General features: G+C 45.4%; 1 protein-coding gene across 3 annotated transcripts in view; it reads right to left on the reverse strand.

Annotated features, from left to right (window-relative positions):
- The window catches only part of LOC139548369 (neprilysin-like), a 47,741-nt gene extending 25,218 nt beyond the window's left edge, over nucleotides 1-22,523 (reverse strand). The window contains exons 1-4 of one of the 3 annotated variants that reach the window (XM_071358006.1): nucleotides 22,385-22,523; nucleotides 15,873-16,052; nucleotides 3,305-3,340; nucleotides 3,065-3,226 (exon numbers count right to left, since the gene is read on the reverse strand). In XM_071358006.1, coding sequence (XP_071214107.1) covers nucleotides 3,065-3,226; nucleotides 3,305-3,340; nucleotides 15,873-16,014 — 340 coding nt within the window. In that variant the 5' untranslated portion in view covers nucleotides 16,015-16,052; nucleotides 22,385-22,523. Of the gene's footprint in view, nucleotides 1-3,064; nucleotides 3,227-3,304; nucleotides 3,341-5,692; nucleotides 5,819-15,872; nucleotides 16,053-22,107; nucleotides 22,295-22,384 lie in introns of those variants that run through there. The other 2 variants (XM_071358004.1, XM_071358005.1) reach the window with 2 other exon arrangements.
- Nucleotides 22,524-26,763: the final 4,240 nt, after the last annotated feature.

Consider the following 26,763-nt stretch of genomic DNA (forward strand, 5'->3'; position numbering starts at 1 on the left):
ATCACTGCCTGGTATGGCAACTGATCAACAGCCGACCACAAGGCGCTTCAGAGGGTAGTACATACGGTCTTGTACATTACTGGGTCCAAACTTCCTGCCATCCAGGACCTATATACGGGGCGGTGTCAGAGGAAGGGCCTAAAAATTGTCAAAGATTCCAGCCACCCTAGGCATACTGTTCACTCTGCTACCGCACGGCAAGCGGTACTTGAGCGCCAAGTCTAGGTCCAAAAGGCTCCTTAACAGCTTCCATCACCAAGCCATTAGACTGCTAAACAGTTAATTGAGTGGCTACCCAGACTATTTGCATCAACCCCCTTTTTTTGACACTGCTGCTACTCGCTGTGTATTATCTATGCAGTAATGTTAGCCCTACATTTACCGCGACTCACCTGTAACTCCACACATGTTTACATTTAGTAGACGATCTTATCCAGAGAGACTTAGAGGAGCAATTGTGGTTAAGTGCCTTGCTCAAGGGCACATCAGATGTTTGGGCTCGGGATTCGAACCAGCTTAAAGGTCTAAGTTACTGACCCAACACTCGTAACTGTTAGGCTACCGACCCCCTGTATATAGCTTCTTTATTATTATTTTAATTGTGCTACTTATTTTATTACTTTTTTTGCTAATATTTTCTTTAAAAATATTAATTGTTGGTTAAGGGCTTGTAAGTAAGCATTTCACGGTAAGGTTGTATTCGGCGAATGTGACAAATTTACACAACAAAAAAATAAAAGTCCTCACTGTCATCTGCGTTTATTTTTAGCAAACTTACCATGTGTAAATATTTGTATGAACATGACAAGATTCAACAACTGAGACAAACTGAACAAGTCCCACAGACATCTGACTAACAGAAATTGAATAATGTGTCCCTGAACAAAGGGGGGATCAAAATCAAAAGTAACAGTCAGTATCTGGTGTGGCCATTAGCTGCATTAAGTACTGCAGTGCATCTCCTCCTCATGGACTGCAACAGATTTGCCAGTTCTTGCTGTGAGATGTTACCCCACTCTTCCACCAAGGCACCTGCAAGTTCCCGGACATTTCTGGGGGGAATGGCCCTAGCCCTCACCCTCTGATCCAACAGGTCCCAGACGTGCTCAATGGGATTGAGATCCGGGCTCGTCGCTGGCCATGGCAGAACACTGACATTCCTATCTTGCAGGAAATCATGCACAGAATGAGCAGTACGGCTGGTGGCATGACGATAAACGCGAATCCGACCATCACCCCTGGTGAGACAAAACCGCGACTCGTCAGTGAAGAGCATTTTTTGCCAGTCCTGTCTGGTCCAGAGATGGTGGGTTTGTGCCCATAGGCGACGTTGTTCCCGGTGATGTCTGGTGAGGACCTGCCTTACAACAGGCCTACAAGCCCTCAGTCCAGCCTCTCTCAGCCTATTGCGAACAGTCTGAGCACTGTTGGAGGGATTGTGCATTCCTGGTGTAACTCGTGCAGTTGTTGCCATCCTGTACCTGTCCCACAGGTGTGATGTTCAGATGTACCGGTCCTGTGCAGGTGTTGTTACACGTGGTCTGCCACTGCGAGGACGATCGGCTGTCCCTCTTGTAGCGCTGTCTTCGGTGTCTCAAAGTACAGACATTGTAGTCCTCATGCCTCCTTGCAGCATGCCTAAGGCACGTTCACGCATATGAGCAGGGACCCTGGGCATCTTTATTTTGTTGTTTTTCAGAGTCCGTAGAAAGGCCTCTTTAGTGTCCTAAGTTTTCACAACTGTGACCTTTTTATTTTTATTTTTTTTATTTTACCGTTATTTTACCAGGTAAGTTGACTGAGAACACGTTCTCATTTGCAGCAACGACCTGGGGAATAGTTACAGGGGAGAGGAGGGGGATGAATGAGCCAATTGTAAACTGGGGATTATTAGGTGACCGTGATGGTTGAGGGCCAGATTGGGAATTTAGCCAGGACACCGGGGTTAACACCCCTACTCTTACGATAAGTGCCATGGGATCTTTAATGACCTCAGAGAGTCAGGACACCCGTTTAACGTCCCATCCGAAAGACGGCACCCTACACAGAGCAGTGTCCCCAATCACTGCCCTGGGGCATTGGGATCTTTGTTTAGACCAGAGGAAAGAGTGCCTCCTACTGGCCCTCCAACACCACTTCCAGCAGCACCTGGTCTCCCATCTAGGGACTGACCAGGACCAACCCTGCTTAGCTTCAGAAGCAAGCCAGCAGTGGTATGCAGGGTGGTATGCTGCTGGCCTAAGACACTAACGGGTTACAGACGGTAGGCAATTAACGACCGTTCCAGAGGTGCATGTTCATTAATTGTATATGGTTCATTGAACAAGCATGGGAAACAGTGTTTAAACCCTTTACAATGAATATCTGTTAAGTTATTTGGATTTTTACGACTTATCTTTGAAAGACAGGGTCCTGAAAAAGGGACGTTTCTTTTTTTGCTGAGTTTACAATTTGATTTGGCCCACGTGCAGTGACATCCATATATCCAATGTAATCAGACAGACCAAGCCCCCACCACCACCCAATCCTTCAGGTGTTAGGGAAGCCTTCCTGTAAATCTACTGTCAAGATGGTGCTAACCAGATGGTGTTAAAAGCTTCCAACTATTCTAAGGTCGGGATTTCAGATGACGCTTTGTCCTCTATGCACCTTTTTTTTTTTTTATGTTCCTGCGTTGGCAGTAAACACTGCAGATAGATGACACCATTAACCACACTAGACACTAGTTTTTCCTTGAAGAACAAGCTGCTTTAACCCCAGTAAATCCTCCAACCACACAAACCCTAGCCCGCACTCCTACCTCCCTGGCCAACAGACCCACACCCAGCCCCCTCTCACTCCTACCTCCCTGGCCAACAGACCCACACCCAGCCCCCTCTCACTCCTACCTCCCTGGCCAACAGATCCACACCCAGCCCCCTCTCACTCCTACCTCCCTGGCCAACAGATCCACACCCAGCCCCCTCACTCCTACCTCCCTGGCCAACAGATCCACACCCAGCTCTCACACCTCCCTGGAAAACTCAGTGAATCCAAACTGTGCCAAGCTAGAAGACTTTCAAACCTTTCAGGACCACCTCCAGTTCGTCTCGTAGGATGTCGAAGGTGCTGTATCGGGAGCTGGTCTCTGGGATGATGTTCTTCTTCAACCAGCCTCCACAGGCGTACTGGTAGAAGTTGTCACACGGGTCCACATTGGCATCCATGTTCTCTATCAGACGAGACGCTGCACACAGACAAAAACAGCTCATATTCTACCTGTGTGTGTGTGTGTGTGTGTGTGTGTGTGTGTATGTATATTTACCTGCCTGCGTGCAGTCCGCCGTGGTGCAGACACCATCTAAAAAGGGAAAAAAATAAACCAAACAAGTTTATTCATCACTGCCAACTTAAGAGAATTGTTTTTTTACAACCAAATCTCTATTTTTGATGTAATGGCATGTTATAGAAGCATCCCAAAACTTTTTTTTGCGATTTCACTTGGTTTTCAAGAGACTCGAGCGATACCTCTGTCCATTCTAGCAGCAGGCTACACGGAGAATGGAACTGCTGGATAGCGGAAAAAGCTTGAGTCGCACAAAAAGGACTATAATGCTGCGGATTAAGTTCAGAATGACAATTTCATGTGTATAACATCTTAAGGTCTGCATCACCACACAGAGCGTTTCCGTTTTTAAAAGGACGGGGTGTTTATGGAGCGTTTGTTTAGGTTCTCAGAGCCCCCGTACTGCACAATGAGGAAATGGAAAAAAAATATATAAATTAAGTGTCCGGACCATTCTATAACATGCCACTTACATCAATAATAGAGATTTTGTTGTTAAAAAAATATATATATATATATAAAATCTTCTTTTTTTTTTTATTATACTTTAAGCACTCTAAATATAGATTACATCTAGATAAATTGAAGATGGATCACACTGTAACAAACATCAAGGTACTACAGGAAGTAGATGCACAGCTAAGTGAACGGAGCTGAATGAAAAATGTTTGACTTGGTTAAACGGCTGAATGAACATTTGGCTCCTGAGAGCGCTTCATGGTTTATTTGTAATGAATGTTTGGCATAATCTACGTATAATCCTTGTTGATCCCCCTTCTAGGAAATAACCAGGAGGGAAACCATGAACAGTGCTTTGGTTTCCTGTGCTGTAATGAAGGGATTACAATAGAACAGGGTTCTTGGTGAACATTGTGGTTTTTGCCCTACCACTACACAGCTGATTCAAATAACCAACTCATTATCAAGCTTTGGTCATTTGAGCGGTGTAGTGCCAGGGGAAAAAAACATCTCAATCCTTTTCTCTACTAATATGCTAAAGTTGATAGTGATGCTCAATAAAAAAAAAAGTTTTAAACATTAATGAAATGGTGGGTCGGCTCCAAACCAGACTTGGGGTAAATAATTACCCTTTCAGGCTGTTTGTCTGTCACTCATTAGCTGCGTTTACACAGGCAGCCCAATACTGATCTTTTTTTTCACTAATTGGTCTTTGACCAATCAGATCAGCTCTGAAAAAGATCTGATGTGGAAAACTCTGCAGTGATTGGTCAAAAGACCAATAAGTGTAAAAGAAAAAAAAAAAAAAAATCTGAATTGGGCTGCCTGTGTGTTAGCGCTATCGACTCCTAGGGACGTCCCTAACCTTAACCAAATGTAAACGCTGCATTTTTGGATCCGCCTTCTGTGGCTAATTTCTGTTTTGATGGTCACAAAATGATCACCCCACACACACTGTTCTGTCCTCAGGCTGTGTTCAACTGTAATTAGACAGACAAACTCCATGTCAAGAGTCAGGATTAGGCTTTCTCCAAACCTCCAGTATTTAATGAAATGGTGTGAAACTTCAAAGAATACAGAATGCAATGAACATGCAGCTCAGACATTAACCATGGTGCAACATAACATACAATAGAATGCTTAGGTAAAAGCTGTATCCAATAAGCATATTGAAATGAACAATGTTCTAAATTCAAAACACTGCCCAAATAGACCTGTATGCTTGCGTAAGGCATGAAGAGATCAGATAGCATCACTTGCTAAATGTGCCAAAGTCCCACTGTGGCTATGCAAAGTTACAGCAAAACCCATGCACAATTACATAGAAAAAAAATTACTAATGTCCCTTGTCTGTCACGAATGTTGACTAAAATTACATTTGAATTTATTCTACCGATTGTTTGTGGCGTTTGTCCTTCAGTGGGTTGAAATTTGAGACAAAATATCCACAGGAAAGCATAATTAAACTGACTTCAATCAAGATTTGTTTGCTCGTGCACAAGATGATACACGCAGTCTTGCAGGCGATGCATACCACCCGCAGTCTTGCAGGCGATGCATACCACCCGCAGTCTTGCAGGTGTTTACGCGCTCTAAGTTTGGTAAATAATACTTTCCTGTGGATATTTCTTTTCAAATTTTAACCAACTGAAGGACCAACTGCACAGACAACCGGTAGAGTAAGTTCAAAATGTAATTATATTCAACATTCTGGCTTGAAAAAGGACACTTTCCAAAGTTTTGCAGTGCTTTGTTGTTTCAGACTGAATCCCAAGAATTGGTATCAGAGTCTGATTTATTAGGCAAGCTGCTACTCAGCAAAACTACTGACATAAAACCCAAACATCCTCTGTAGAAAATAACTTCTGATATAGCAAGATGAACATACAGACAACGTGTTAGACTCACAGACAATGCTTTCGCAGGCAGACACAACAAGGATGGCTAGAGATACTCCGGAGTACATGTTCCTGTGATCAAATGTGGTCAACTGATCCCAAAGGAGCACAGAAGAAAGTACCATAGAATAAATGCGGTTAACAAGGTGTAGTAGAACAAACATCGAGCAGGTGGCGCTAAAAACCGCAACACCATAATGAGGCAGAACACGCACAGCGAGGCACACAGAGCGGTGTGGCGACTCGTCTGGTAAACTAGCTCCCTGTTTGCATCCTGCCTGCTGTGACTGTTTAAAAAAATGGATCCACTTTAGTAGGCTGGGCAAGATTTCTGAACTATTATCAAAATCAATAAACCGAAGCATGTTTTGGGGCTCATTCAGTGGCTTTTTAACCATATTTTTTGCTTAAAAAAGGGCAATACCAATGTCTACCACGGGCGGCTGGTGACACCTTAATTGGGGAGGGTGGGCACAGAGTAATAATATATGCAATTTAGCAGATGCTTTTATCCAAAGCGCCTTATGACTTCTAGAAGTGACTGCATCCATTTTAAGGATGGTTAGTCCCAAGAATTGAACCAACTATCCTGACGTTACAAAATCCGTGCTCTACCATCACCACGCTTGACTGTTGGTATGAGGTTCTTACTGTGGAAGGCAGCGTTTGGTTTTCACCAGACATAAATGGGACCTATGTCCTCCAAAAGGTTGACTCAAGTTTGCCAAAAAGCAGCTGGAAGCATCTGGATGATCATCAAGACTCTTGGAAGAATGTTCTATGGACAGATGAGTCAAAGTATAACTTTTTGGACGAAATGGGTCCCATTATGCCTGGCCAAAACCAAACACTGCATTCCACAGTAAGAACCTTATACCAATGGTCAAGCATGGTGGTGGTAGTGTGATGGTTTGGGGATGCTTTGCTGCCTCAGGACAACTTGCCTTAATAAAAAGGAACCATGAATTCTGGTCTGTAACAGAGAATATCAGGCCATCTGTCGGTGAGCTGAAGCGCAGCAAGACAATAATCCAAAAACACACAATCAAGTCTACATGAAAATGACTAAAAAGCAACACATTTGATGTTTTGGAATGGCCTAGTCAAAGTCCAGACCTGATCCCAATTGAGATGTTGTGGCAGGACATGAAACAAGCAGTGTATGCTTGAAAAAAAAAAACGAAAAGGTTCTGCATGGAAGTGGGCAAAAGTTCCTCCACAGCGACATGAGAAACTGATCAACAACTACAGGAAAGTATTTAGTTGGAGTCATTACAACCAGTAATTGAGTGTAAGGGGGAGAGAAGAAAAAAAAAGGGGCATTGGGTGTTACATATTTCATAAACAAAGTTATGCATGTAATTGTTGTGAAATTTGTTCACTCAGGTTCTCTTTATCTAATATTAGGTTGTGTGTTGAAGATCTGATAACTTTCAGTATCAAAAATAAGCAAAAGTAGAGAATTTTAAAGTGGGCAAATACTTTTTCACAGCATTGTACATCTACCTCTGTGCCAGATGTGGTTTACTATGGAGTCCATATTTTCAGCTCGGACCCACACCACTATTATACAGAGAGATAATTTTTCATTCCTCCATACTAACAGACATGGTAAGTAGTGTTTTTTGTGTGGTAACGTTCCTTAAAGTTCTACAATTTCAGAAAAATAAAAGAAAAGGGTTTCAAAATGATTAAATTTTGACCCATTGGCACTTTTATGGTTAAGTAGAACCCTGTTGAAATGATTTATTTTCATAAAACATAACTCGATTTTATAGCCCAGTGTCAAAACACCAAATTCATAATCAATATACTGAAATAGGTTATAATTTGAAAACGTGACATAAAAATGACTACACATACAGGTGTCTCACTTGTGTTCAGATGACTTCCTGTCAGATGACTTCCTGTAATCAACGTACTCCTCGCCTCATTAGTTAGCTTTTGAGCTGGGGCGATCGGCTAAGAGGCTTGAGGAGGGCGGTCACGTGCGTTTTTGAGGCAGAGGTCCCGAGTTCACGCCAGGTATGGGATGGGTTTGAGATGAAGTGCTCCTCGCTAAGCAAGCAGTGTGATGTCTTTTACACATGAAAATTAAAATCACACACACATTGATATTGTATTGAAAAATCAATGGAACAGGGACAATTTGCTGCTGCTACTCTTAGACAAACCACAAAGAGCTTGGGTATACTAAATATATACTACACAACCTGTAGTGGTCATCTCCTTCTGGGACAATTTTTACAGCATATGGTCAATACGAGTAAGGAAACACAACACTTTTTTGATGGGAGAATTTCAACAAATCGTCTCTCCACAGGTAGTTCTAAATAGGGACAGGTGTTGGCTCCCATTGGACTGATAGCTTGACTGTCAAATCTGACTATTTGTTTGTGGCCAACTACTTTTATAATGAGCTGATTTTGCCTTGCCATTTGAGTTTGAAAATGACAACAGCGCTGCCACGGAGAGTCGCGTATGAAAAATCAACGGTACTTAACCAAAGATATTAATTTGTTTTAAAGAAAACATTTTAGGGTCATCGTGAGGACTATAACGGTTTACATTAATATCACCACTCTGATGTAAAATAAAAATGAATTTAAAAAAAGGATGTGTAATACCACTCAGTTTTGTAGTGAAAATGAGCTTGCAAAATATATCATGAACAAAAAAATAACATGTAAAGTGTTCCATGTTTCATGAGCTGAAATTAAAAAAAATCCCCAAAATGTTTCATACGCACAAAAAGCTTATTTCTCTCAGATTTTGTTAACATCCCTGTTAGTGAGCATTTCTCCTTTGCCAAGATAATCCATCCACCTGACAGGTGTGGCACACCAAAAAGCTGATTAAACAGCATAATCATTACACAGGTGCACCTTGTGCTGGGGATAATAAAATGTGCAGTTGTCACACAACGCATTGGCACAGATGCCTCAAGTTGAGGGAGTGTGCAATTGAAATGCTGACTGCAGGAATGTCCACCAGAGCTGTTGCCAGAAAATGTAATGATAATTTCTCTACCATAAACTGCCTCCAACGTCGTTTTAGAGAATTTGGCAGTAGGTCCAAATCGGCCTCACAAATGCAGACCATGTGTAACCACGCCAGCTCAGGACATCCATATCAGTACTGAGGATTATTTCGGTCTTCAATAAAGCCCTTTGCGGGGAAAAACACATTCTGATTGCTCCCTAGTAGGTGGGCCTGGCTGCCAAGTGGGTGGACCTATGCCCTCCTCTATGCACCCCTGCCCAGTCATGTGAAATCCATAGATTTGGGCCTAATAAATGTATTTCAATTGACTGATTTTCTTATGTGAACTGTAACGCAGTAAAATCTTTGAAATTGTTGCATTTATATTTTTGTTCAGTATAATAACTAGAAAATGTCCACATCAGGGAAATTAGCGCAATATAATATGTATTGCTATATAAAATAACAATTTTAAAAAAGTTAATGGACAGCTACTTTACATTAGCGACAGGGTTCTAGACAATTTTCTTCCAGAGACTTGTAGGACAACTAAGATGGTAGCCTATGAAACTAAGATGGTAGCCTATGATTAAAAAAGTAAACTATTTCATCTAACATATCCAGGAAATGCTGATTTATATCGATGTGCAACCTGTCAAAATAGGATCCAGTATTATCAGAATTTTTTTTTTTTGCTCTTCAGAGAATTTGCCGCCATCTTTGTGCATATTGGCCTGTAGGCTATATTATACACTACCTGAGGAAGCGGGAACTCAAAACAATTAGCTAGATTGCTAACTCTAAATATGATATTGTTGCCATATAGCCACGATGGCTAATTGATTAATCTAAAATCAGTCAAATGTAGGCTTATGTCCTACAAAGACTTTCCAGCAATAGTCCTAGGTGACCTACTCACTGCAAAATGGCATGCTCTGCCCCACTCTGCGGATGCATCAAAACCACACTAGACTACAGCCGACTCCGGTTGTGAAGTGGTACTCACAGAAAGCTCTCTGTAACTAGAACAACAGTAGTTGCTTTGAAAACTGTATTTTTCCCCACAATTGCATTTGAGCAAAGGTCATACGCTTGTTTCTTCTCATAATGCATCTCTCCCTCCTCTGTGAGCACAATGGGGAGAGGGAGTGAGAGTGGCTCACTCACACAGCAGCCGACAGTGACAAGGCTGATACTTTCATAGCAGGCATCAACGCTCCATATGCTATTACTGGTGTTGACCGAATTATGTTTTTAAATCTACAGGAACATTATGTAGCAAAATAACAGAAAATTCCCGACATACTTCAGTAAGAAGGTAACGTCTGTAATTGTCAGTTAATCTGAGACTTGTCAGAACCTGGCTATGGGATGCAGGGGGGGAAAGTGAGAGGTTGGAGCGAGACAACAAATTCAAAGAGCCTATTTCTCTGTCCTCAAGGGGAGAGAGAGAGACAAATAACTAGACTGTTGTTTACTATTAAACTCCACACTAGTGTTGTTTTACATTTCATAAAGCAGTTTGTGTTTCTTAACCAGGCAAAGCTAAAGAGTATGCTGGTGACTGGTGGTTTCAGATGAGCCTGCCTGTCCACACTCATTGCTTGCTCACCAGCTGATGTATGCTGCATGTGCCAGGTGTGGAGTGTCTTTTCCACTGCTAGAGAACAGACCCCATCACTGCTGTGCACACAGTGCTAATATTCTGCTTATCATTGTAGCCTATCCAGTCCAAGTGCAACTGGTCACGAGAAGTAGATCTGAGTCGCCAATGGTCGAGAATTACGACCTGGCTTCCACAATGACCTGACCACAACCCAATTGAGATGGTTTGGGATGAGTTGGACCGCAGAGTGAAGGAAAAGCAGCCAACAAGTGCTTAGTATGTGGGAACTCCTTCAAGACTGTTGGAAAATAATTCCAGGTGAAGCTGGTTGAGAGAATGCCAAGAGTGTGCAAAGCCGTCATCAAAGCAAAAGGTGGCCACTTTGAAGAAACTAAAAAATATATTTTGATTTGTTTAACACTTTCTTGGTTACTACATGATTCCATGTGTTATTTCATAGTTTTGATGTCTTCACTATTATTATACAATACAGAAAATAGTACAAATAAAAATCCTTGAATAAGTAGGTGTCCAAACTTTTGACTGGTACTGTATATAATAATTCAGTATTGTCGACTTGTCTGTAAAAAACGGTAACCTGCACTAGTATGTCAATGATACTCTTGCTATTGCCCCCACGATTGACCAGGCTCTCTGAACTACAGTGTCTTCATTGTATTACAGAAAAACTTGACCTGAAATTAGTATTGAATGCAGGTAAAACTAAGTATATGTTGTTCTCTAGAGCGCATAAAAATAACTTTGATGATTTAAACATATGTACTTTGGTTGTTGTCCATATTGATCGTGTCCGTGCTTATGTGGATAGATGGAAACGCTGTCTCATAAAAAGCATATTGACCACGGTCCGGCACCTCTCCGTTTTGCGCCAGTCTCCCCCCCCCCTTCACGTGAACGCGCACACACTCAATTCTTCATTGTTGTGACTTGCTTGCTAGTTGAGATTTCTGCTCTTCACTCCATTGTCCGTTTTAACCTACATTTCACTGATCTTAGTAGCAGAAAGCAGGTTTTATTTGTGTCCTTCAAGGCAGCTGTCACTGATCACGTTAGGCTGCGTTTCATTTTATATGGCGGTTTGATCGCGGGAGAGGCACTAGTAATGTCTGCAGGTTTCGGTTTGGCCATTTGTTTCAAGTGTATAAGTCTTTAAATACATCTCTTTGCCAAAATTCGTCATCTCTCCCATGTCTTATTCGACCAGTAGTTGTTCTGAAATGTTTATTGCTTGCCTACATTTTACTCCCTCCTCTGTTTAATATAACACAGTCATGAATTATTCATTTCAGTTGCCTATCCTGACGTGACGTGAAGTTACTACTCAGTAGGACTCCCTGATAAAAGGTTAAATAAATAAATAGTAGACAGTAGTAGTCAGACAGTAGTTGAACTCTACTGAAGGAACCAGTATTGCTGGTCAGACAGTAGTTGAACTCTACTGTAGGAACCAGTACTGCTGGTCAGACAGTAGAACTCTACTGAAGGAAACACTACTGCTGGTCAGACAGTAGTAGAACTCTACTGAAGGAAACACTACTGCTGGTCAGACAGTAGTTGAACTCTACTGAAGGAAACACTACTGCTGGTCAGACAGTAGTTGAACTCTACTGAAGGAAACACTACTGCTGGTCAGACAGTAGTTGAACTCTACTGAAGGAAACACTACTGCTGGTCAGACAGTAGTTGAACTCTACTGAAGGAAACACTACTGCTGGTCAGACAGTAGTTGAACTCTACTGAAGGAAACACTACTGCTGGTCAGACAGTAGTTGAACTCTACTGAAGGAAACACTACTGCTGGTCAGACAGTAGTTGAACTCTACTGAAGGAAACACTACTGCTGGTCAGACAGTAGTTGAACTCTACTGAAGGAAACACTACTGCTGGTCAGACAGTAGTTGAACTCTACTGAAGGAAACACTACTGCTGGTCAGACAGTAGTTGAACTCTACTGAAGGAAACACTACTGCTGGTCAGACAGTAGTTGAACTCTACTGTAGGAAACACTACTGCTGGTCAGACAGTAGTTGAACTCTACTGTAGGAAACACTACTGCTGGTCAGACAGTAGTAGAACTCTACTGAAGGAAACACTACTGCTGGTCAGACAGTAGTTGAACTCTACTGAAGGAAACACTACTGCTGGTCAGACAGTAGTTGAACTCTACTGAAGGAAACACTACTGCTGGTCAGACAGTAGTTGAACTCTACTGAAGGAAACACTACTGCTGGTCAGACAGTAGTAGAACTCTACTGAAGGAAACACTACTGCTGGTCAGACAGTAGTTGAACTCTACTGAAGGAAACACTACTGCTGGTCAGACAGTAGTTGAACTCTACTGAAGGAACCACTACTGCTGGTCAGACAGTAGTTGAACTCTACTGTAGGAAACACTACTGCTGGTCAGACAGTAGTTGAACTCTACTGAAGGAAACACTACTGCTGGTCAGACAGTAGTTGAACTCTACTGAAGGAAACACTACTGCTGGTCAGACAGTAGTTGAACTCTACTGAAGGAAACACTACTGCTGGTCAGACAGTAGTTGAACTCTACTGAAGGAACCACTACTGCTGGTCAGACAGTAGTTGAACTCTACTGAAGGAACCACTACTGCTGGTCAGACAGTAGTTGAACTCTACTGAAGGAACCACTACTGCTGGTCAGACAGTAGTTGAACTCTACTGAAGGAACCACTACTGCTGGTCAGACAGTAGTTGAACTCTACTGAAGGAACCACTACTGCTGGTCAGACAGTAGAACTCTACTGAAGGAACCACTACTGCTGGTCAGACAGTAGAACTCTACTGAAGGAACCACTACTGCTGGTCAGACAGTAGAACTCTACTGAAGGAAACACTACTGCTGGTCAGACAGTAGTTGAACTCTACTGAAGGAAACACTACTGCTGGTCAGACAGTAGTTAGAACTCTACTGAAGGAAACACTACTGCTGGTCAGACAGTAGTTGAACTCTACTGAAGGAAACACTACTGCTGGTCAGACAGTAGTTGAACTCTACTGAAGGAAACACTACTGCTGGTCAGACAGTAGTTGAACTCTACTGAAGGAAACACTACTGCTGGTCAGACAGTAGTTGAACTCTACTGAAGGAAACACTACTGCTGGTCAGACAGTAGTTGAACTCTACTGAAGGAAACACTACTGCTGGTCAGACAGTAGTTGAACTCTACTGAAGGAAACACTACTGCTGGTCAGACAGTAGTTGAACTCTACTGTAGGAAACACTACTGCTGGTCAGACAGTAGTTGAACTCTACTGATAGGAAACACTACTGCTGGTCAGACAGTAGTTGAACTCTACTGATAGGAAACACTACGCGGTCGCGTGGCTCTCGAGGCACACGCGGTCAGATGTGAACTCTACTGAAGGAAACACTACTGCTGGTCGAGACCACGTAGGCACACTGCGGTCGACGTGCCCTGAAGGAAACACTACTGCTGGTCAGACAGTAGTTGACCACTGCTAGCGGTGCAGTAGGAAACACTACTGCTGGTCAGACAGTAGTTGAACTCTACTGAAGGAAACACTACTGCTGGTCAGACAGTAGTTGAACTCTACTGAAGGAAACACTACTGCTGGTCAGACAGTAGTTGAACTCTACTGAAGGAAACACTACTGCTGGTCAGACAGTAGTTGAACTCTACTGAAGGAAACACTACTGCTGGTCAGACAGTAGAACTCTACTGAAGGAAACACTACTGCTGGTCAGACAGTAGTTGAACTCTACTGAAGGAAACACTACTGCTGGTCAGACAGTAGTTGAACTCTACTGAAGGAAACACTACTGCTGGTCAGACAGTAGTTGAACTCTACTGAAGGAAACACTACTGCTGGTCAGACAGTAGAACTCTACTGAAGGAAACACTACTGCTGGTCAGACAGTAGAACTCTACTGAAGGAAACACTACTGCTGGTCAGACAGTAGTTGAACTCTACTGAAGGAAACACTACTGCTGGTCAGACAGTAGTTGTCAGAAGTATAACACTATGACTGCTGGGATATGTTAATCCCTCTATCTGAAAACAATAAAGTGGTGCCTTTCAGAACCAATCAGTTCTCTCTCACCATCAATCATTAATCACCAACATCACCTGTTGCACACTGTCACATTTGGAATAATCTAATCGACAGTCACGTACTGCCCATGTTTAGTTATCCATTGTCATGGAGTAGTAAACATGAAGACGTCATGTCTCCGTGTCTAACTAAACCAGTGTGAACAGTGACTTAGTTCTATTTATTTCCCAAAGCCCCATTCATAGCTCCTATCACAGTGTTAATTGGCCTGTAAAGGACTAGGAAGGCTCCATCTCCAATTGCCGTAAGCTCTCAACAAGCTTCACATTTATTTACATTTTATTGAACCTTTAACTAGGCAAGTCAGTTAAGATCAAATTCTTATTTACAATGACGGCCTACCCCGGCCAAACCCTAACGACGCTGGGCCAATTGGGCGCCGCCCTATGGGACTCCCAATCACGCTCGGTTGTGATACATCCTGGAATCTAACCAGCTTCTGTAGTGACGTCTCTAGCACTGAGATGCAGTGGGTTTCAGTATTCAGTCCACTACTGGCCATCCCTAACAGCCTGTTGAAAACCCTGTACCTTAGTGGGATTCAGTATTCAGTCCACTACTGGCCATCCCTAACAGCCTGTTGAAAACCCTGTACCTTAGTGGGATTCAGTATTCAGCCCACTACTGGCCATCCCTAACAGCCTGTTGAAAACCCTGTACCTTAGTGGGATTCAGTATTCAGTCCACTACTGGCCATCCCTAACAGCCTGTTGAAAACCCTGTACCTTAGTGGGATTCAGTATTCAGTCCACTACTGGCCATCCCTAACAGCCTGTTGAAAACCCTGTACCTTAGTGGGATTCAGTATTCAGCCCACTACTGGCCATCCCTAACAGCCTGTTGAAAACCCTGTACCTTAGTGGGATTCAGTATTCAGTCCACTACTGGCCACGTCTTCGTCGCCCGGGGAACAATGGGTTAAGAGCCTTGTTCAGGACAACCGATTTTGACTTTATCAGCTTGGGGATTCGACCCAGCAACCTTTCAGTTACTGGGCCAACGCTCTAACCACTAGGCTACTCAGTGTTTGTTTACAACTTAAATGTTTACAAACATAGGAGAAAAACAATCTTATATTTTGTGTTCTAAATGGGGTACAACAGTTGACCTAAGCTAATGAGAGGTTATATTCTTCAAGATTCAAAATGGGTAACATTAGATATCATGAATATAAAAGTTTTAAAAATTAGCAATGAATATTGCCCCTTCGAAGTCTGAAAGCCACATAAGTCAAATGTTATGGCACATTTTAATAACAGTATGTTTTAGGGTCGTCGCTGACAGAAAGTAGGCTTTACAAGCGCACAAGATTGCAACCGTATGAATAGAAAACAAATTTGTTTTTCAAAAGCACATCACCATAACATCTGTTGAGATGGCTAAATGCTCTTCACATAACGTTTTAACTACATGTGATTTGGCTGACTGACTGATTAATAGATTCATTGATTGATCGACAGCTCTATGAGTTTCTCCACTCACCACTGTCAGTCCTCTTTGTGGCGAAGAGGACGATGAGGGCCAATATTACGATGAAGAGGAGGGAGACGATGGTGAGCAGGCCGATCTCCAGAGAGGTCCAACGGGGCTTCTTAGCCGATTTAGGGGGGACGGTCTCCACCATGCTCAACACTCCTTCAGCTGCTGGCTGTAACGCCTCACCTGAGGGGAGACAAGGTTAACTCTGAAATAATCTCCTTGAAGAATATAAACTAAGTAAACATGATATCTCATAGAAAGATGTGGCAACAACTCAGCTGTAAAAATAAAAGGTCAACCGTCCCCAACACCACGATAAAGGTCAACCGTCCCCCCCAACACCACGATAAAGGTCAACCGTCCCCCCCAACACCACGATAAAGGTCAACCGTCCCCCCCCAACACCACGATAAAGGTCAACCGTCCCCCCCAACACCACGATAAAGGTCAACCGTCCCCCCCAACACCACGATAAAGGTCAACCGTCCCCCCCAACACCACGATAAAGGTCAACCGACCCCTCCAACACCACAATAAAGGTCAACCGTCCCCCCCAACACCACGATAAAGGTCAACCGTCCCCCCCCAACACCACGATAAAGGTCAACCGTCCCCCCCCCAACACCACGATAAAGGTCAACCGTCCCCCCCCCCCAACACCACGATAAAGGTCAACCGTCCCCCCCCAACACCACGATAAAGGTCAACCGTCCCCCCCCCAACACCACGATAAAGGTCAACCGTCCCCCCCAACACCACGATAAAGGTCAACCGTCCCCCCCAACACCACGATAAAGGTCAACCGTCCCCCCCCAACACCACGATAAAGGTCAACCGTCCCCCCCAACACCACGATAAAGGTCAACCGTCCCCCCCAACACCACGATAAAGGTCAACCGTCCCCCCCAACACCACGATAAAGGTCAACCGTCCCCCCCAACACCACGATAAAGGTCAACCGTCCCCCCCAACACCACGATAAAGGTCAACCGTCCCCCCCAACACCACGATAAAGGTCAACCGTCCCCCCCAACACCACGATAAAGGTCAACCGTCCCCCCCAACACCACGATAAAGGTCAACCGTCCCCCCCAACACCACGATAAAGGTCAACCGTCCCCCCCAACACCACGATAAAGGTCAACCGTCCCCCCCAACACCACGATAAAGGTCAACCGTCCCCCCCAACACCACGATAAAGGTCAACCGTCCCCCCCAACACCACGATAAAGGTCAACCGTCCCCCCCAACACCACGATAAAGGTCAACCGTCCCCCCAACACCACGATAAAGGTCAACCGTCCCCCCCAACACCACGATAAAGGTCAACCGTCCCCCCCAACACCACGATAAAGGTCAACCGTCCCCCCAACACCACGATAAAGGTCAACCGTCCCCCCAACACCACGATAAAGGTCAACCGTCCCCCCCAACACCACCATTTTTATTTTAACTAGGCAAGTCAGTTAAGAAAAAATTCGTATTTACAATGACGGCCTACCAAAAGGCAAAAGGCCTCATGAGGGGACGGGGCCTGGGATTAAAAATGTATACAATATAAATATAGGACAAAACACACATCACAACGAGAGAGACACACAACACTACATAAAGAGAGAATAAAGGACAACCCTCCCCAACACCACAATAAAGAGAGAAGTGGAAGGGAAAGATGAAGAGAATGAGAGATGAATAGAGAGAGAACGAGAGAGAAACAGAGAGATAAGTAGCTAAATTCTAAGAGAAAGACAGGGAAAGGGAGAGGCGGGGGGGGGGGGTCACACAGTAAGGTACAAACCTTACAAAAGCCCAGAAAATGGTCCAGATGAAAATATACTACCCTACCTTGTAATGTGCAGCAGAAAGAATACAAGGCTCCAGAACCAGACAAGATCAGCTCTGTCTCTCACCAAGTTATAGTTCAACTCCTCAGCAAAATGCACGTAGTAAACTCTTCCTTAACAAGCAATTGATCCTTGATCCCCCGCTTGTCAAGTACACACACGTTTACAAGCTGGCTCAGTGACCTGAGTCTGCAGAAGGGAGGCTCCTGCTGTTAGCTGGCTGAGACGAGAGCACCCATTCAGGGGACAAAGTCTCTCTGCCTCCCTTTACACACACACACACACACACACACACACACACACACACACACACACACACACACACACACACACACACACACACACACACACACACACACACACACACACACACACACACACACACACACACACACACACACACACACACACCTTTAGAACAGTTGAATGTGTAGAAGGGAACAACACTCTCCATTACTGTTCTACACCTGTAACCTGGGCCTATTAGGCACCTAATGTCAGGCGCATTAGGAGGACGGATAATTGGCCATTACAGCAAGGGAGCAGAGAAGACCAGACACTCTGCTTTAGCTGTAACTCATGATAATTCAGATGCTAACTGTTAGATGTGCCATCTCCTCAGGCATCATGTGAACACTTATGCATTCATTCCTATTCCATCATCCCAGTTGGCTCCAGTTCAATGATTGACTGGCAGGAGTGGCATGTCACTGCAGCTATATACTACCTGGAGGAAATGCTTTCCATAGGCTGATAATACACAGACAGATACCGATAGAGAAATATGGAGGGGTGAGGGTCACTGGGTATTCTGAAAAGAGAAGTGGAAAGAGGCAGAGAGAGAGAGAGAGGCAGGCAGGCAGGCAGGGGTGGCAGGGGCAGACAGGCAGGGGCAGGCAGAGAGAGAGAGAGGCAGGCAGGCAGGCAGGGGTGGCAGGGGCAGACAGGCAGGGGCAGGCAGAGAGAGAGAGAGGCAGGGTGAGAGAGAGAGACGCAGAGAGAGAGAGAGACGCAGAGAGAGAGAGAGAGAGAGAGAGAGAGACGCAGGCAGGGGTGGCAGGGGCAGGCAGAGAGAGAGAGACGCAGGGGGAGAGAGAGAGAGAGAGAGAGAGAGAGAGACGCAGGGGGAGAGAGAGAGAGAGAGAGAGAGAGAGAGAGAGAGACGCAGGGGGAGAGAGAGAGAGAGAGAGAGAGAGAGAGAGAGAGACGCAGGGGGAGAGAGAGAGAGAGAGAGAGAGAGAGAGAGACGCAGGGGAGAGAGAGAGAGAGAGAGAGAGAGAGAGAGAGAGACGCAGGGGGAGAGAGAGAGAGAGAGAGAGAGAGAGAGACGCAGGGGGAGAGAGAGAGAGAGAGAGAGAGAGAGAGAGAGAGAGAGAGAGAGAGAGAGAGAGAGAGAGAGAGAGAGAGACGCAGGGAGAGAGAGAGAGAGAGAGAGAGAGAGAGAGAGAGAGAGAGACGCAGGGGGGGAGAGAGAGAGAGAGAGAGAGAGAGAGAGAGACGCAGGGGGAGAGAGAGAGAGAGAGAGAGAGAGAGAGAGAGAGAGAGACGCAGGGAGAGAGAGAGAGAGAGAGAGAGAGAGAGAGAGAGAGAGAGAGAGAGACGCAGGGGGAGAGAGAGAGAGAGAGAGAGAGAGAGGGAGAGACGCAGGGGGAGAGAGAGAGAGAGAGAGAGAGACGCAGGGGAGAGAGAGAGAGAGAGAGAGAGAGACGCAGGGGGAGAGAGAGAGACGCAGGGGGAGAGAGAGAGAGAGAGAGAGAGCAGAGCAGGGGTGGCAGGGGTGAGCAGGGAGCAGAGCAGAGAGAGAGAGACGCAGGGGGAGAGAGAGAGAGAGAGACGCAGGGGGAGAGAGAGAGAGAGAGAGACGCAGGGGAGAGAGAGAGAGAGAGAGACGCAGGGGGAGAGAGAGAGAGAGAGAGAGAGACGCAGGGGGAGAGAGAGAGAGAGAGACGCAGGGGGAGAGAGAGAGAGAGAGAGACGCAGGGGGAGAGAGAGAGAGAGAGAGACGCAGGGGGGGAGAGAGAGAGAGAGAGACGCAGGGGGAGAGAGAGAGAGAGAGAGAGAGACGCAGGGGGAGAGAGAGAGACGCAGGGGGAGAGAGAGAGACGCAGGGGGAGAGAGAGAGAGAGAGAGCAGGCAGGGGTGGCAGGGGTGGCAGGGGCAGGCAGAGAGAGAGAGACGCAGGGGGAGAGAGAGAGAGAGAGAGAGAGAGACGCAGGGGGAGAGAGAGAGAGAGAGACGCAGGGGGGGAGAGAGAGAGAGAGACGCAGGGGGGGAGAGAGAGAGAGAGACGCAGGGGGGAGAGAGAGAGAGAGAGAGACGCAGGGGGGGAGAGAGAGAGAGAGAGACGCAGGGGGGGAGAGAGAGAGAGAGAGACGCAGGGGGGGGAGAGAGAGAGAGAGACGCAGGGGGGGAGAGAGAGAGAGAGAGACGCAGGGGGGAGAGAGAGAGAGAGACGCAGGGGGGGAGAGAGAGAGAGAGAGACGCAGGGGGGGAGAGAGAGAGAGAGAGAGACGCAGGGGGGGAGAGAGAGAGAGAGAGACGCAGGGGGGGAGAGAGAGAGAGAGACGCAGGGGGGGAGAGAGAGAGAGAGACGCAGGGGGGAGAGAGAGAGAGAGAGACGCAGGGGGGGAGAGAGAGAGAGAGAGACGCAGGGGGGGAGAGAGAGAGAGAGAGACGCAGGGGGGGAGAGAGAGAGAGAGAGACGCAGGGGGAGAGAGAGAGAGAGAGACGCAGGGGGGGAGAGAGAGAGAGAGAGACGCAGGGGGGGAGAGAGAGAGAGAGAGACGCAGGGGGGGAGAGAGAGAGAGAGAGACGCAGGGGGGGAGAGAGAGAGAGAGAGACGCAGGGGGGGAGAGAGAGAGAGAGAGACGCAGGGGGGAGAGAGAGAGAGAGAGACGCAGGGGGGGAGAGAGAGAGAGAGAGACGCAGGGGGAGAGAGAGAGAGACGCAGGGGGAGAGAGAGAGAGACGCAGGGGGAGAGAGAGAGAGACGCAGGGGGAGAGAGAGAGAGACGCAGGGGGAGAGAGAGAGAGAGAGAGAGAGACGCAGGGGGAGAGAGAGAGAGAGAGAGACGCAGGGGGAGAGAGAGAGACGCAGGGGGAGAGAGAGAGAGAGAGAGGCAGAGCAAGGAAGATCAGCGTTATGTTTGACCTACTAATCAGAGCTTACTCTTACTCTAGCCTGCATACTGCACAGCACATAGAACTGTTTCAACACACACACACACACAGAAAGGGATTACATTTGGTGACGACAGCAGCCATGTGTGCTTTCACAATGTCACACCACGAGGTGTATGTTGAGGGGGGGTTCGGGGTCTCGATATGGGGGGTGCTACAGGAGTGTGTGTGTGTGTGTGTGTGTGTGTGTGTGTGTGTGAGAGCCATAATCCTGCCAGGCACGTCAAGTCTAAGCACTAGGATAGAATGACTTCTGACATATGCAAGAGAGGTGGGGTAATGAGGGAGAGATGTTAGAAGAGATGGCAGTTCGCATGTAGGAGTGAGACAGTGGGGCCGCTTACTGTAGGAGTGACTTGTAGGCAGTACTTTTAGTAGAACTATGTCTCACACACAGAAGCATGAACGCACCACACACACCGTTTCGCACACACCTCTGTTCGTGTGTGACGCGTGGGGGCTCCAGATGGGTTTAAGACTCCACACACAACCGTTATTTATGATTGTTGTCTGTTACTCTGATGAATTTGAAACGTCGCAATGAGACCTCACAAACCCCTTCAAAATGAAAGTCATGTTTCACTGTAACCACAACACACACGTAGCTGAAGCCTATTCCCTGAAGTTACGGTTCCACTTAAGACATTATTGTTTACCATCAAAATGTCCAGATGATAAAAAGTTTCAATTACTGAAATGAATCCTTTGAATAATGGCTAAACACTATAAAACCCATGTAGTCTGAACCCAACCCCTACAGGGAATCATTACAATGGAGACGAACACATGTCCATGACTGTACCCAACACAACTCAAACGGTATATTATTTATAGAAACGACAGAGCTGTAATGAAAATATGTTCACGTGTTCTTTTTAAAAGATCCATCACAAACACATTCTAGTCTGTGCGAAGCATGTCCGAAGGGGAAACGAGTCCTATTAAAACATCTATTTTGTGAGCAAAAAAATCTGTCGACAATTATGACATCAATAAACACATGATCATATCTGGCAAGAGACACTGAATGACCAAGAAGGGAAGGAGCCGAAAGCGCTTAGGCGACGGAGTTTCCTAACTGTTGCACATCAAACAAGAGTAAAGAAAACTCAGTGGGAAGACAATGATCAACCGGTGAATGTCACTTGTCCCACACACAGACCAAGCATTAAAATGCAATATTTAGAATGGATTTGGCACGTGTAACCGACTTACCAGGAATCTCTGAAAATTTTCGATCGATGATATATATGGGCATTACATCAACCAATCAAACGTCCTTCAAAAGTCAATCAGATGCGCGGAGGTAATATGACCTGGAAATTGATGTTGGTGAGAATGTAGGCTACCTGTTTAGATTAGTTTATTAGGATCCCCATTAGCTACTGCACGTGCAGCATCTACTCTTCCTTTCTCGTTGCCTGTCTGTGGAGTGCAAGAACAATCCGCCTCGCGCTTCCCTTACTGGCAAAGAACGTGAACACAAGCTTACCTCTTCTACCTGTTAACGCCACGAGCCTACAACACCCCCAAGCCAGAGTCCAAGACAGTTGTATTTCTATTCTAGATCTATTGAACGGACGCTTCAGCGAGAAATGTAGGATAAATCAACGGAAAGTCTAATGACCGGAGAGTAAACGTGTGACCTGTCAGTGAAGTATCCCGGTGAAGTTTCCACTTAGCGGTTACCGATACGTTGCCTCTCTTTAAGGCAGCGTTTAGAAGTGAGCCTGTCAACGAAGCTCGAGCTGCGAGTAGAGGAGCGCGCCACAAGTCGCTCTTAAATAGCTGGGGCGAGCGGATTGCGCCATGAGCGAATAGGCTGCCTATACCGCAGTTCGGTCAGTCACTGATATGATGATGGTTACCCCTTGCATTATTTGTTGATCAAACTCCCCTTTCTCAATAACTTGCAAGTTGCAACGAACCTTGGGGCAGGCTAAAATTGTGTTATGCAATGACCTTCATTGACTCGAACTTAGTCTTTATCTACAACCTTGTTTCCCATCCACAGTTTTATGTGAACATAAGGTATAAAAATGACAGCTGTGATGGAAACAGGTGTTTCGGTACAATTTCATAAATGGCTACAGATCATTTGTTCGTTGTGCGAGAAATGGTGGTGGAAACGCCTTTAGGTGCAAGTATTGATATAATAACCATCAGAGCCGGACGGCCCTATACGCTCACTACGCAAGTTGCGTAGGGCCCCGCAAATTACGTAATGGTGTCAAAGCGGGTGTCAATGTTTACACAACTTCGATGAGAGGATGAAGCGGAACTTCAAAAAAAAACACCATGAGAGTGAAGAGTGAATTGCGGGAACAGCAATCAAGTAAAAGTATGTTCTCTACTGAAAGAGCTGCTTCCTGTGCTTGGCCCTCCTATGTTAAACATAATAAATGGCTCTCTAACCACCGGATGTGTACCAAACTCACTAAAAGTGGCAGTAATAAAGCCTCTCTTGAAAAAGCCAAACCTTGATCCAGAAAATATAAAAAATTATCGGCCTATATCGAATCTCCCATTCCTCTCAAAAATTGTAGAAAAAGCTGTTGCGCAGCAACTCACAGCCTTCCTGAAGACAAACAATGTATACGAAACGCTTCAGTCTGGTTTTAGACCCCATCATAGCACTGAGACTGCACTTGTGAAGGTGGTAAATTACCTTTTAATGGTGTCAGACCGAGGCTCTGGATCTGTCCTCGTGCTCCTAGACCTTAGTGCTGCTTTTGATACCATCGATCACCACATTCTTTTGGAGAGATTGGAAACACAAATTGGTCTACACGGACCAATTCTGGCCTGGTTTAGATCTTATCTGTGGGAAAGATATCAGTTTGTCTCTGTGGATGGTTTGTGCTCTGACAAATCAACTGTAAATTCTGGTGTTCCTCAAGGTTCCGTTTTGGGACCACTATTGTTTTCACTATATATTTTCCCTCTTGGTGATGTCATTCGGAAACATAATGTTAACTTTCACTGCTATGCGGATGACACACAGCTGTACATTTCGATGAAACATGGTGAAGCCCCAAAATTGCCCTCGCTGGAAGCCTGTGTTTCAGACATAAGGAAGTGGATGGCTGAAAATGTTCTACTTTTAAACTCGGACAAAACAGAGATGAAGAAACAAAGAGATCTTCTGTTAAATCTGACAATTAATCTTGATGGTTGTACAGTCGTCTCAAATAAAACTGTGAAGGACATCGGCGTTACTCTGGACCATGATCTCTCTTTTGACGAACATATCAAGACTGTTTCAAGGACAGCTTTTTTCCATCTATGTAACATTGCAAAAATCCGAAACTTTCTGTCCAAAAATGATGCAGAAAAATTAATCCATGCTTTTGTCACTTCTAGGTTAGACTACTGCAATGCTCTACTTTCCGGCTACCCGGATAAAGCACTAAATAAACGTCAGTTAGTGCTAAACATGGCTGCTAGAATCTTGACTAGAACCAAAAATGTGATCATATTACTCCAGTGCTAGCCTCTCTACACTGGCTTCCTGTTAAGGCTAGGGCTGATTTCAAGGTTTTACTGCTAACCTACAAAGCATTACATGGGCTTGCTCCTATCTATCTTTCCGATTTGGTCCTGCCGTACATACCTACACGTCCGCTACGGTCACAAGATGCAGGCCTCCTTATTGTCCCTAGAATTTCTAAGCAAACAGCTGGAGGCAGGGCTTTCTCCTATAGAGCTCAATTTTTATGGAATGGTCTGCCTACCCACGTGAGAGACGCAGACTCGGTCTCAACCTTTAAGTCTTTATTGAAGACTCATATCTTCAGTAGGTCCTATGATTGAGTGTAGTCTGGCCCAGGAGTGTGAAGGTGAATGGAAAGGCACTGGAGCAACGAACCGCCCTTGCTGTCTCTGCCTGGCTGGTTCCCCTCTCTCCTCTGGGATTCTCTGCCTCTAACCCTATTCGGGGGGCTGAGTCACTGGCTTACTGGTGCCATGCCGTTCCTAGGAGGGGTGCGTCACTTGAGTGGGTTGAGTCACTGACGTGGTCTTCCTGTCTGGGTTGGCGCCCCCCCTTGGATTGTGCCATGGTGGAGATCTTTGTGGGCTATACTCGGCCTTGTCTCAGGATGGTAAGTTGGTGGTTGAAGATATCCCCCTAGTGGTGTGGGGGCTGTGATTTGGCAAAGTGGGTGGGGTTATATCATGCCTGTTTGGCCCTGTCTGTGCAGCTCAGTTTCCACTTAATTTTGTGTGCACATAGCCTGTCTTCTCTTGAGAGCCAGGTCTGCCTACGGCAGCCTTTCTCAATAGCAAGGCCATGCTCACTGACATTGAGTCTGTACATAGTCAAAGCTTTCCTTAAGTTTGGGTTAGTCACAGTGGTCAGGTATTCTGCCACTGTGTACTCTCTGTTTAGGGCCAAATAGCATTCTAGTTTGCTCAGTGTTTTTGTTAATTCTTTCCAATGTGTCAGGTAATTATCATTTTGTTTTCTCATGATTTGGTTGGGTCTAATTGTATTGCTGTCCTAGTGCTCTGTGGGGTCTGTTTGTGTTTGTGACCAGAGCCCCAGGACCAGCTTGCTTAGGGGTGTAACGGCCGTCTTTCGGTGAGAGAGTGGACCAAGGCGCAACGGGTGATGAATACATAATGATTTATTAAATGAAGACGAAACACGAAGAACACTTGAATAAACTACAAAACAACAAACGACGTTAAACAGACCGGAACTTGTGAACATAAAAAAACAATGAACGCACGAACAGGAAAGAACGAACGAACGAGACGAGACAGTACCGTGTGGTGTAACAAACACAGACACAGCAACATAGAACAAACAACACAGACTGCCCACCCAGCTCACGTCCTGACTCACTAAACACAACTATACAAAAGGAAACCAAGGTCAGGAACGTGACAAGAGGACTCTTTTCCAGGTTCATCTCTCTGTAGGTGATGGCTTTGTTATGGAAGGTTTGGGAATCACTTCCTTTTAGGTGGTTGTGGAATTTAACGTCACTTTTCTGGATTTTGATAATTAGCGGGTATCGGCCTAATTCTGCTCCGCATGCATTATTTATTGTTTTACGTTGTACACAGAGGATATTTTTGCCGAATTCTGCATGTAGAGTCTCAATTTGGTGTTTGTCTCATTGTGTGAATTCTTGGTTGGTGAGCAGACCCCAGACCTCACAACCATGAAGGACAATGGGCTCAAGTTTTTTTAGCCAGATCCTAATTTGTATGTCGAATTTTATGTTCCTGTTGATGGCATAGAATGCCCTTCTTTAATTTAAATGTTGATTAGCTGGGCATGCTGGGTAATATAGATGTACATCTCTCAGTAAATAATAACCATCAAGTATTCAGTCAAGCCATAGTATAAATAGTGTTTTATATTTGAAAATGTATTGAAAGGAAATCTGGGGGAGCCAGTTTGAATGGGCCTGATGCAGCTGATCAAATGAATGATAGTATTGTTATCTATAATTTACAGGTGCTATGCTTAAGTTTGTCAGTATGTCAGTAGAGGAGATGCTGGATCATCAGCCAGTACAGGCACAGACTCAGTTGATCCACATCCAGCCTCAGCCAGAACTAACACAGACCCAATACAGCCGGCCTCAGCCAGTACTAACACAGACCCAGTACAGCCGGCTTCAGCCAGTACTAACACAGACCCAGTACAGCCGTCTTCAGCCAGAACTAACACAGACCCAGTACAGCCGTCTTCAGCCAGAACTAACACAGACCCAGTACATCCAGCCTCAGCCAGTACTAACACAGACCCAGTACAGCCGTCTTCAGCCAGTACTAACACAGACCCAGTACAGTTGGCTTCAGCAGGTACTAACACAGACCCAATACAGTTGGCTTCAGCAGGTACTAACACAGACC

The sequence above is a fragment of the Salvelinus alpinus genome, chromosome 21 (genome assembly GCF_045679555.1).
Source record: "Salvelinus alpinus chromosome 21, SLU_Salpinus.1, whole genome shotgun sequence".
Taxonomy (NCBI): domain Eukaryota; kingdom Metazoa; phylum Chordata; class Actinopteri; order Salmoniformes; family Salmonidae; genus Salvelinus; species Salvelinus alpinus.